The sequence below is a fragment of the Anguilla rostrata genome, chromosome 14 (assembly GCF_018555375.3).
Source record: "Anguilla rostrata isolate EN2019 chromosome 14, ASM1855537v3, whole genome shotgun sequence".
NCBI classification, from domain to species: domain Eukaryota; kingdom Metazoa; phylum Chordata; class Actinopteri; order Anguilliformes; family Anguillidae; genus Anguilla; species Anguilla rostrata.
The window spans coordinates 34,020,716-34,033,189 of record NC_057946.1 but is presented as its reverse complement, the minus strand read 5'-3'; the positions used below and the strand labels follow the sequence as shown (position 1 = coordinate 34,033,189).

General features: G+C 49.8%; 1 protein-coding gene across 4 annotated transcripts in view; it reads left to right on the top strand.

The window, feature by feature from the left end:
- tln1 (talin 1) overlaps positions 1-12,474 on the top strand; it is a 114,433-nt gene that overhangs the window by 76,811 nt on the left and 25,148 nt on the right. For all 4 annotated transcript variants that reach the window (XM_064308575.1, XM_064308577.1, XM_064308573.1 and 1 more), the window contains 12 exons: positions 312-520; positions 1,538-1,657; positions 2,880-3,077; positions 3,429-3,568; positions 4,834-4,927; positions 5,714-5,803; positions 7,051-7,173; positions 8,804-8,947; positions 10,251-10,412; positions 10,550-10,690; positions 11,524-11,705; positions 12,249-12,381. In XM_064308575.1, coding sequence (XP_064164645.1) covers positions 312-520; positions 1,538-1,657; positions 2,880-3,077; positions 3,429-3,568; positions 4,834-4,927; positions 5,714-5,803; positions 7,051-7,173; positions 8,804-8,947; positions 10,251-10,412; positions 10,550-10,690; positions 11,524-11,705; positions 12,249-12,381 — 1,736 coding nt within the window. The remainder of the gene's footprint in view (positions 1-311; positions 521-1,537; positions 1,658-2,879; positions 3,078-3,428; positions 3,569-4,833; positions 4,928-5,713; positions 5,804-7,050; positions 7,174-8,803; positions 8,948-10,250; positions 10,413-10,549; positions 10,691-11,523; positions 11,706-12,248; positions 12,382-12,474) is intronic.

Sequence of the window (12,474 nt, the reverse complement as noted above, 5' to 3'; positions counted from 1 at the left end):
CTCTGGGGGCCAGTTCTCTGTAAAGCTGCTTTGTGACAAAACTCCTTTGTTGAAAGCGCTGTACAAATAAGATTGATTGATTGGTTGATTGATTGAAGCTAGCGTGTATCAGTGTCAGTCCACATTACTGAGGAGAAGTGACCCGAAAGCTCTCCAGGGTTTTATATTTCAGGCATATTAGCTGTGACAATCGCACCCACACGGTCCTTGGAAAATTATGCATTTGCCTTAAGTTGTCATTGAAAATTTTGATAGACGAATATGGCTCTGATTTTAGTGGGAACCCCCCTGTCCCCTCTCCCCCCCGACAGGCATGGCTGCTCGCGACGTTGCCCAGGCCCTGCGCTCCCTGGCCTCGTCCGCGCGCGGGGTGGCCGCCAACACGGCCGACCCCCAGGCCTGCAACGCCATGCTGGACTGCGCCGCCGACGTCATGGACAAGTCGGCCAACCTCATCGAGGAGACCAAGAGGGCCATCGCCAAGCCCGGCGACCCCGACAGCCAGCAGAGACTGGCCCAGGTGGGTCCCCCCGTCGCCCCAGGGGCCGAGACGCTGGGGTCAGACCCCGGGTCAGACAACCAGCATTCAATGTGCTTTCACCCCCCTGGAATACCCAGTAACATTCCTGCAGATGACTGGAAATTTTTAAAAGAGGCATCTGTTTTCACCAATATTACGAAAACAAAAAAAGTTTTTGTTTCACATGATTGTAGGTTGTTTTTTTTTGGTTATTGAGATGTTTGGTTGAATATTCTGCAGGAGCGTTTACAAGTTTGATGGCATCTAAAGAGTTAAAAGTGTTTTGAATGCGTGTTTGACCCAGACCTAGCTGGGACGGATGGGTTCTGGGTTGTGGTGTCTGTTTGGACGGCGTGAGGTTAGAGAGCATCGCAGCGCTAAGACTTGTGCTCAGACGCACTCGCACTTTCCTTTCTGCATCATAAATGGGCTCCTAATGCCCGCTTTATCTTTCGCTCGGTCCATTAGTCTCTGTTCTCGTCTCTCTGTGCTTAAGTGCTGGCCTGATTGGTCCGTCCTTTAAGTCGCATCTCTGTGAAGATTCCGCTGCCGTCAGAGGTGTAATTGCCGTTGTTCCTGCAGTATGAAGGCAAATTCACATGTAGTCGCTAATGGTTTGCATTCCATTTGAGGAGTAATGCAGTAACACTGATGATCTTTGTCTGTCTGTCTGTGTGTGTGTGTGTGTGTGTGTGCATGTGTGTGTGTTTGTGCCTGTGTCTGTGTGCACGTGTGTGTGTTTGTCTCTCTGTCTGTCTGTCTGTGTGTTTGTATGTATGTGTGTGTTTGCCTGTCTGGGTGTCCATGTGCGTGTGTCTGTGCCTGTCTGTGTGCGCATGTGTGTCTGTGTGTTTGTATGTATGTGTGTGTGTCCGTGTGTTTGTATGTGTGTGTTTTGCCTGTCTGTCTGTCTGTGTGTCCGTGTGTCTGTCTGTGTGTGTGTGTGTGTCTGTGTCTTTGTCTGTGTCCGTCTGTCCGTGTGTCTGTCTGTCTGTGTGTCTGTGTGTCCGTGTGTAGGTGGCGAAGGCTGTATCCCAGGCCTTGAACAGGAGTGTGAACTGCTTGCCTGGACAGAGAGATGTGGACAATGCCATCCGGACGGTCGGGGAGGCCAGCAAGAAGCTCCTGTCCACCTCGGTGAGCGAAGCCCAAGAGGACAGGCCCATTCAGAACCCGCCTCAAATAAATACGATTGAGATTTTCTGACAGCATGTTTTACAGTCATGTCAGCCAGAGAAAAACAGTGAAAAACTAACTGCAGTCCTCGATTTAACTAATCATAAACACATCTTATACACCCACCTCTGAACTTTTCACTCTAATCAAATTTCAGTCAAACTGAATGTATTTTTGCATTATTGTGGTAATTCAGTTGAAGGCCTTTAGAAGTGGCTGCTGAGTCTTGAGGCACTGGAGAGTCACTGTCTGCCTGCACGGCTCCTCCCCCAGCTTCACTCCCACACCGCGATGGCAATGAGAAAACAATCACATTTTACTAAAGCAGTGCGTTCGGCTGTGGTGTGGCTGGGCGTTTGGACTTTCATACGACCATAAGGTGGTGTCACAGGACATTGGTCTTGAATGGAAAACAATTCTCAGGAAGAACAAGAAGGACTTTCTTTTTTCTTATTTATACCAATATGACATTATGGTTTGGCCATGATTCGTCTTCTGAACTTGGCAGGGTTTATTTGCAGGACACTGCTGTGTGACGTGTTGCAATCCTGTTTTAATTCGGTGGGGAGGAGGGCAGGTCCGAGTTGGCGTGGCGCTGGCTTTTTTGGAATACCAAATATACACCGTAGTCATGGTTCCCACAGTCTTCGAAATTCTGTGGAAATGTTTGCACCCTTGGAAAGTTGTAGGAGTGTGCTCAAATGTCCCAGTGTTCTTCATAAGTCAGGAAAAAGTTTTGAGAGCTAAATTCATTCATTCATTCATTCATTCATTCGCAGTAACACCTTGATGTTACTTATGACATCTTGCCATACCAGATAACACTTTTTTTCCCAATGAAATACTCGCACAGGTGTAGTATGAATTCAAGATCTGTTTCAAAGTTAAACTTTACTCTTAACAGTGCATTGATTGTGCTAACAAATTTGGAAAGTTCCACTTTAATTACACTACCAAAAGTCATTGTAGACTCAAAATATTCTATACATAATGCACCCAAAAATGTGTGTTCATCCTAAAATTGTAGCCTTTTTCCTCAAAGTAGCCCTGCCTATTGCACGTATAAATACTTGAAAATCATAGCTATCATTTCATAACAAATATCACTGAGAAGTTGTGGATGTGAATCTGATTTGAGCGGGATCCATGCTTGACTCAATTCCTCCCCCCCCACCCAACCCAGTTCCCAGCGAGTGGGAAGAGCTTCCAGGAGGCGCAGGCCAACCTGAACCAGGCCGCCGCCGGGCTGAACCAGTCCGCTAACGAGCTGGTGCAGGCGTCCCGCGGCACCACCCAGGACGTGGCCAAGGCCTCGGGCAAGTTCGGACATGACTTCAACGAGTTCCTGGAGGCGGGCGTGGACATGGCGGGACAGTCACAGGTGGGCCCCCGAGCAGGAGGGAAGGAGGAAGCAGGAAACAGGAAGTGGTATCTGGGAAATTAATGGAAGACCGTTATATATGCTCACAGAATATTGTGCATATTATGAATTAAATTCCTGGATTGGCTGAATTGAAATGCGATTGACCGCAACCTGTGGGTTGCGTTTTCCTTTTTTAATTTAAAAAATAATTATTTGTTTGCTTTTGGGTGAGCTGTGGTTTGTATTGTTTGTCCTTTTTATAGTCAGTTTCATTATGTTATGAAGCCAAAGGCAAATTTCAATAGTTACTTTTAGGTAAATTGAACATCATCTTGAACTGTATTTCTAATTTCTCTGGTGCATTTGCAGTCAAAGGAAGACCAGACGCAGGTGGTCACCAACCTGAAGACCATCTCCATGTCCTCCAGCAAGCTCCTGCTGGCTGCCAAGGCCCTCTCCACTGACCCCAACGCCCCCAACCTCAAGAACCAGCTGGCGGCCGCTGCCCGGTAAGAGTCTGCCCCCCCCCCCCACATCTGTCAAGACGATTGTGATGTTAAATTTGGGAAACCAAAAGGAGCTCACTCTACCAGTCATGGAGCACAATTCCAAAAACCAATAGAATTGCAGATGGCAATTTTTAGACACTGTCTTTCTACTTCCTCGTAAGTCCCACCAGGATTCCGAAATACAACCAGAAAGTGTCCTCCAATCACAGTCAGCATTGTTCTGTTGGTTTTTACCAATGCGCTCCATGATTGGTGGAGCTCCTCTCTGTTTGTTTTCAGTGAGTAAGGTGACATCACAACCTTCTCCATTATCCCTGGATGGATGGTGGCAGTGTAGTTCAAATCTGTGAGGCCCAAGCCCCAGAGAAGCATCCCTTTCCTCAGAGCTCCTCTTGTGGGCAGTTTGAGGAGGAGGCTAATTTCGCTTGGCTAGGACCACGCACAGGGGCAGAGAGCAGTGAAGTGGTGCTCATATTGTAAAATTGCCTCTCAGGTGACACGCGGTTGCTCAGCTGAGAGTGTACCGGGCTCTCCTCTCTGTGAATTAGCATATATTACGTAAGGCACCCCCCCCGGCCCTTTCTGTGGCTGTTCATAGAAATCGGCATGGTTACATAATGGCGCCTTTTGCAAAGCCGAAATATTGGGCTTATGTAAAGGAGCGGGTGATGGGCAGGCAGGCTCTGACGGTGAGAGACTCCTGCGGGCCTTCCTCTCGCCATGTCAGCGTAGCGCTGGTGGGTGTTTGGTGGGGTCAGAGGTCACGTGTTGATGAAACCGGTGCAGGCCATGCTCTCTGGCCCCCAATGATGGGGAAGGGGGCGGGGGGCGGGGGGGGGTCTCCCGAAACAGGGTTGTTGTGAAAATTTCACGTCCCCCTTCGCTGCTTCTGTTGAGAATGCTGGAATGGTAAACCCCCCTCTCTCCCTCTCTCTCTCTCCATTGCTCTCTCCCTCTCTCTCTCCCTCCCTCTCTCTCTGAGCGAGGCATCCCAGAGAGGGCTCCCGCGGATAGGTAGCTGTAAATGCCAAGCGCTGCAGCGCGTGTGGGCGAGCCATGACTCTCGCTCTCTCTATCCCTCCCTCTCTCCCCCCTCCCTCTCTTTCTCCCTTCATCTCTACCACTGTCTCTTTCTTTCCCTCCCTCTCCTTCTCTAATCTCCCATCGCACTTATGCCTGGCTCACATCCTTGTTATCCCTCTCCCCCTCTCTCTCCCTCTCCCCCTCTCTCCCTCTCACGCGCTCTCTCTCTCTCTTTCTCGCAGTGCCGTCACTGACAGCATCAACCAGCTAATCACCATGTGCACCCAGCAGGCACCGGGGCAGAAGGAGTGTGACAATGCGCTGCGCGAGCTGGAGGTACGCGCTCTCTCTCTCTCTCTCCCTGTCGCGTCTGTGTCTCTCTCTCGCAGCGCAGCCTCTCAGGACGACTCACGCCTGGAAGAGCGCCGAAGGATCCAGCCGGGCCCCTCGGAACGGGGCGTGATCGCTGCTGGAACACGGGAAGAGGACCCGCCACCTACCTGTCGATCGCCCCTGAACCCCCGAGGGGCGGTAGCCAGCGCGCTTTTCTCTGCGCGTGACATCTGTGAAATTTGACTTTTGTCTGAAACTTATCGGAATACGCGGTGGTGACGCGCGGTTACGTTTGCGAAATGCAGCCCGTCGTCATCTTGCTCTGTGGGTCAGTGTGCGCAGACGCTATTTGAGAACTGGAGAAAATGATTTATTGTTCTGTATTAATGTTCAATTTTCCCTGTGTTGTGGGGATGTGTAACTGCAAAAAAGTAGACTAAACTTTGACTTCAACTTTGATTAGTTAGTGCCCGGGCTTTCTCTTCTGTTCAGATACTGAGAGCAGGCAGAGTGAGTAAATATTTAATGCCGGTGGTTCTGCTAGCAGATTCAGAAACAATCTGTTCTTGTGTCTCACTTACCTTTTTGAGGAATTATGAATATCGTGAACATTGTGAACGTTGCTGGGAGTGTGATTCCTGCATTTATTCTAGAGACAGACCTAGTGTGAGACGGTGGGGGATTGTTGTTTAGACCCTTTGTGCTACAGTGCCCTGTCCTGAACAGCATAGCTGTACCCCCCCCCCCACCCCCAAGCCCCGCTAACCACTCTTTAACCCCCCTCTCTAGACGGTTCGGGGGATGCTGGAGAACCCCACGGAGGCAGTGAGTGACCTGTCCTACTTCGACTGCATCGACAGCGTCATGGAGAACTCCAAGGTACAGTTCGGTTTGGTTTGAGTTTCTGTTAGCGCTGAAGCTTCAACCGCTCTGTTTACGGCGTCTAATCACTCGTACGTACCGCTCTGTTTACGGCGTCTAATCACTCGTACGTACCGCTCTGTTTACGGCGTCTAATCACTTGTACATACCGCTCTGTTTACAGAGTCTAATCACTCGTACATACCGCTCTGTTTACAGAGTCTAATCACTCGTACGTACCGCTCTGTTTACAGAGTCTAATCACTCGTACATTACACCGCACTCTGTTTACAGAGTCTAATCACTCTACTACCGCTCTGTTTACAGAGTCTAATCACTCGTACACCGCTCTGTTTACAGAGTCTAATCACTCGTACATACCGCTCTGTTTACAGAGTCTAATCACTACGTACCGTTACCCATGCTGCTCTGTTTACAGAGTCTAATCACTCGTACGTACTGCTCTGTTTACAGAGTCTAATCACTCATACATACCGCTCTGTTTACAGAGTCTAATCACTCGTACATACCGCTCTGTTTACAGAGTCTAATCACTCGTACATACCGCTCTGTTTACAGAGTCTAATCACTCGTACGTACCGCTCTGTTTACAGAGTCTAATCACTCGTACGTACCGCTCTGTTTACAGAGTCTAATCACTCGTACATACTCGTTGCGTTGTTTTGTTGTTTCCTCTGCAACTCTTTTCAGCTGTGTTTGGTCCAAGTCTTGGCCCATTAAACACAGCTGAGGGACAGAGGGATACATTAATGACTGGTGACAAGTTCCTGAATTTAAGTGTAGTAATTAGCCCATTCCCCTTAATTGATTCGTCATGGGCGCTGTAGCTGTGACGCTGAAGTTCATGTAACGCGTGTCAGATCAGGATCGAGCGCTCGGGATTTAATTCTTCTGACAAGCGCAGGATTTGTTCCAGTGCAGCATATTGTCGAGTAGTAACTGTATGTAACCACAAAAAACCAGTGGCTGTGAGGAGTCTGTCTACTGTCATCTATAACTGTAAAATGTGCAGTATAAGGCATCTTATATTTGTCTGGCTTCAAGAAAAAGGCTACTGAGCTGGCTTTGGTAGATTTTGATGCTCACAAGCCTGGGCCAAGTAATTATATTAAATATTTGAACGTTGTGAACAAAAATTCCTCTGACACTTTTAGTAAAAGTCTTGCTTTCTGTTGATTTTTTATTCGCTATTTTTAATATTTTTCAAATATATAAAGTCTTGTTTTATTTTCTGCATTGCGCAGGTCTTGGGAGAAGCCATGGCGGGGATTTCCCACAATGCCAAAAACAGCAATCTGCCAGAGTTTGGCGACTCGGTCAGCTCCGCCTCCAAGGCCCTGTGCGGGTTGACCGAAGCCGCGTCTCAGGTGAGCCCCCCGTGCACAGCAGACTGTCGGGGTGGTAAGGGTCTGGGGTGGGACAGGTTGGGGTGGATAAGGGTCTGGGGGGTGGGACAGGGTCTGGGGTGATAGGTTGGGGGACAGGGTTTAGTGGTGGACAGGGTCTGGGGTGGATAAGGGTTGGGGTGGGACAGGGTCTGGGGTGGATAAGGTCTGGGGGGTGGACGGGTCTGGGAGTGGACAGGGTCTGGGAGTAGACAGGGTTTAGTGGTGGACAGGGTCTGGGGCTGCGACTGGGTCTGGGAGTGGATAAGGGTCTGGGGGTGGACAGGGTCTGGGGGGGTGGGACAGGGTCTGGGAGTGGACAGGGTTTGGGGTGGGACGGTGGGATAGGGTCTGGGTGCATGTTAGCCAATCTGTCGCAGACTCTCTGCTGAAACGCCACACAGGGGGGCGGGGGGGGGGGGAGAGTCTCCGACAGATTGGCTAACATGCACCCAGACCCGCATCCGTTGTTAGAAATGGAGTGTGGAAGCTGAACGGATCCTGATGCTTCTGGTCTGCACTGTTGCGTGGGAAGCGGCTGTGTGGGAGCGGCGTGTCACTCATATTTTAGTGCTTAGCACTGGCCGAGTTTCAACCAAGACAAACACACTCACACGCACACCACACACCACACACACACACACACTACACACTACACACTCACACACACACACACACACACACACACACACACACACACACAACCACGCCCACACAGCACACACACACACACACACACTCACACACACACACACACACACTCATAACACACTCACACAACATGCACATCGTACACACACTCGCTCTCAATGTAATGAGCAGTCATTGTGTGCTTTAAAAGCCCACACACACACCTACACACATACACACACACACACACACACACACACACTACACACCATACACACTCACACACACACACACACACACACACACACCACACACACACACACACACACAACGCACGCCCACACACCTACACACACACACACGCACACACACACTCACACACACACACACACACACATACACACACACGCACATGCGCGCCCACACAGACACACCTACACACATATACATACACACACACACACACACACTCACACAAACACTGCCACATTCGTACACACACTCGCACTCAATTGTAAGTGAAGCAGTCATTGTGTGCTTTTAAAAGCCCAGTGAGTCATCATTCAGCAGAATGCTTCAACATCAGAGCGCTGGAACAAAGGGCTGGGGCTCCTGCTTTTCTCCCTCTTCATGTCTCGCTACACTTTCAGAGTGTCTTCTTTTGAGGGGTCGTAGCTACCGCGGAAGGAAATATGGTATTTCTGCAAATAAAAACATATAAAAACATATCATGAAAATAATTAAGTGGAATAATAATTAAGTCGATTTTTCATAACAAACGGGGGATTAGGCACCAAATTGTCTTTTTTTATGACAGCCTTTGTTAAACTGCTGCAGCATCCAGTGCAGTTGCTATATTGTTTCTGTGGTTCTGAGCAGCCAGGGAGAACCTGGACTGGTTCACAAGCTTGCCCTCCCGGACCGACGGTGAGTCGCAGTGCAGTCTGGGTAGAAAGCTCTGAACGCTCTTCTCCCCTCACAGGCCGCCTACCTGGTCGCAGTTTCGGACGCCAACAGCCACGCCGGCCAGAAGGGCCTGGTGGACCCGGCCCAGTTTGCCCGAGCCAACCAGTCCATCCAGATGGCCTGCCAGAACCTGACCGACCCGGCCTGCACCCAGTCCCAGGTAAGCGCTCCTGTGCCACGCACTCTAACCCTGAGAGAACGGCACTACTATCTCTGCTACTGTATGGGCCCGTGCTATGGATCTGGGTCCTCCTAAGACCGCCTAAGAAAAATAACAAGACCCAAGACCCTATTCTCCTAACACCCAACTATTTATTTTTGTCCCCTATAGGGGACATGAGTCTGTGGTCTTAATCTTAAGAACCTTACTGCAATATATTTTTGTCATTCCAGACACTTGTATTTTGTTAAAAAAAACATTTAATACTTTGTTTTAAATACTTTTACTCTTTAGACACCAGTAAAGGTCCTTTCACGTTACTAGAAGCAGAATTCATTTTCACCAGTAGTCAGGATGAAATTCTTCTTTCCTATGATTCTATCATTTATAAAACTGCGTAATCACTATGTGTGATTAAAGAGTATCCCTGAAGTTTTGTTTACAAGTAAGTAACCACTCCTGTTGTTTGCTGGTTGTTGTTTTGTACTGTTTCTCATTGTTTTTGGGCTGTGTGCTGTAACCTCTCGGTCAGGTTTCCCATGAAAATATATTTTTATCTTGATGGAAGCTTTCTGCAAAAACAAAGTATAAACATAAATGTAAAAAAATCCCCTTCTGTAGTTTCCTTTAATAAGCAGGATAGAATAGCATACAATATTCTGTGAGATATCCTGTCACGGTTAACCGAGGGGGTTTTGTAAGGTCAGTTGGGGTCCCTTTTTGGGTTGCTTAGTAACCGTATGGAAGTGAGGCAAAAAAACAGGGTCATGACCCCGTTTAGAAAAATCCCGTCACACACGCCAACAGCAGCTTCCCATTAAGTGGCTTTCAAAGCTAAAAGCAGCTAATCTACAGCAGAAAATCTTAAAGTTGTGTTAGCATACGCTGCCCCCCCCCCACCCCCCCCGCCAGGCCTGCAATTAGCTATATCTGTGCGACTTCCTCTTTGCTCCATTGAATTCTGAGAAACCCCAATTTGAGCGGTATTATTTCTCCACCCGCTGGTTTGCATCGAGGGCCTATTGCGACTGCACCAAAGGACTCATGCTGGGGTTTTTTCGCTTTTCAGACTAGGATAAACAGTGAGTCTGGTGATGTAACGGTATCGGAGGTAAATTTAGCCGGCTGTTTTTTTTCCCTTCTGCAGACCATCTTTGTGTGAAATGAAGCCAGTGTTTTTTTCCTTACCGAGAAAGCCACGACCCTTATCTCACAGCTGCTTAACGTGGGGGGGTGGCGGGGGGGGGGTGGAGCCGCTTCTGTTCCCTTTCTGTCACTAATGCGCACGCCTCTGTCTCCCAAGGTCCTTTCCGCCGCCACCATTGTCGCCAAACACACGTCCGCCCTCTGCAACGCCTGCCGGCTCGCCTCCTCCAAGACGTCCAACCCCGTTGCTAAGCGACAGTTCGTCCAGTCGGCCAAGGAGGTGGCCAACAGCACGGCCAATCTCGTCAAGTCCATCAAGGTACGCTTCCCGGGAGGACGGCGGCACGGAACTTAAGCGCATGAGACGCCGTCGTCTGCGTCCCGTCTGAGTCGCGTGGGGTGTGGAACGAAACGTGCGTCTGAGGTGTTTTCCCTTCTCTGCCCCCGTACCCCCAGGCCCTGGACGGAGCGTTCAACGAGGAGAACCGCGAGAAATGCAAGGCGGCCACGGGCCCGCTGATCGAGGCGGTGGACAACCTCACCGCTTTCGCCTCTAACCCCGAGTTCGCCAGCGTCCCGGCCCAGATCAGCCCGGAGGTACGTCTGCTCGGGACCCTGTCCCCCGCACGGGGAATCGGAGGAACGCCTCAAAATCTACTGAGAACATCCCAGTGTGGCGATGTAGATCTTCGGCTTCGGCGATGTAGATCCTGTGAGCCTGGCCGCAGATATGCAATGGGCATACCTTAGATATTTATACTCAGGCTAGTGGTGTCATTGAGGCCATAAAAATTCAGTCATTTTTTTGTGTTCGGTTTTCTCTGTACACTAGTATGTGATAAACCCTCAAAGCACCATGTGCTGGGTAAACTGACAGCACCAGGCTGGGAGGTCAGGGGTCAGCAGGGTTAAGCTGAGTGGGCTTTCACCAGGGGTTTAGTGCTGCTGCAGTGCACGTCTCTGGCAGATGTCTCACATTAATCCAGATGAGGCATCTCAATAATAGCATGGCCAGCCTGCTGGGTGGCTCTTCCTGTTAAGGCAGAACTATGGAATCTGGACCATGCCGCCTTTGGCTAGCGGCCACGCAGGGCGGTGATTCACTGGCCTTCGTCTCACCCTCGGACATCCTTGTCTCATGGAGCACGAGCACCCCCGCACCCATTGGTCCAATCTGGCACCCGCATTCTGCCTGGCAACGCTACAGATGGAGGGTTCTTCTGAAGTCTCTTCCTCTGATTCAGTGGTCAGTGTGCAAGGCTGACCAGTTGAGCCCAGAGTGAAAAGAAGCGGTGACAGACGTCATGTTTATTAGCAGAGAGCGTGCTGCTTGGCTGTGGTTTCCTGAACTGGCACACAGTTTATTTGTTCCTAACTGGGAGAACACCAGCATACAATGTGATAAAATGAATCGCCCTCCTCATCCCCAGGGCCTGGCCGCGATGGAACCCATCGTGGCGGCGGCGAAGACCATGCTGGAGAGCTCCACGGGCCTGATCCAGACCGCGCGCTCCCTGGCCGTCAACCCGAAAGACCCGCCCAACTGGTCGGTGCTGGCCGGCCACTCCAGGACCGTGTCCGACTCCATCAAGAAGCTCATCACCAACATGAGGTGGGCCATCTGTCCACTTAACAAAGAAAATGCATCAAAATCACAATTTTAAAGATCCAAATGATGTTCTACGAGGATTTTCAATTAGCTAATTACCTTTAAATGTTAATGGACTTGACTGAATTGAAATTGAATTGATGATTGCTTGACTGTTGCTGTGTTGCTGTTCTATAGATTAATGTGTTGTGAATCACCTTCCATTTCACTATGGTTATAAACTTTAATTTTTGTAAAAATCATTATTTGACCTCTCATTTGTTACAATTGATTTGTCATGGTGGGTCATTATGTAATTAAACTCTCAAGCAGTATAACTAGAAATTAGAATAAAAATGTTCCTTGAATGTGCCGTATTTCAGTGCACTATGGAATCTGGAATGGGCACCACAAAATGTACTGTACCTTTAAGAACTGTTTGTGCTAATGGCAGAGGGGGGCCCTCTAATTGCATGGTCACAGGCAGTGAGATGGCCACCCGCAGTAGCCCCCCCCCACACCCCCACTCATGTCCACGTGTTCACCCTTACGCTCCCCCCTCTGCAGAGATAAGGCCCCGGGCCAGAGGGAGTGCGACGAGGCGATCGAGATGCTCAACAACTGCATCCGCGAGGTTGACCAGGCCTCCCTGGCCGCCATCAGCCAGCAGCTCACCCCCAGAGAGGACATCTCTCACGAGGTACTGCTGTCCATGGCAACCGTATCCGGGGGCCCCCCTTGGGTCACCCAGCGCTGTGCTGAACAGAACCCCAGAGTCCGTAAATGTGCAGGG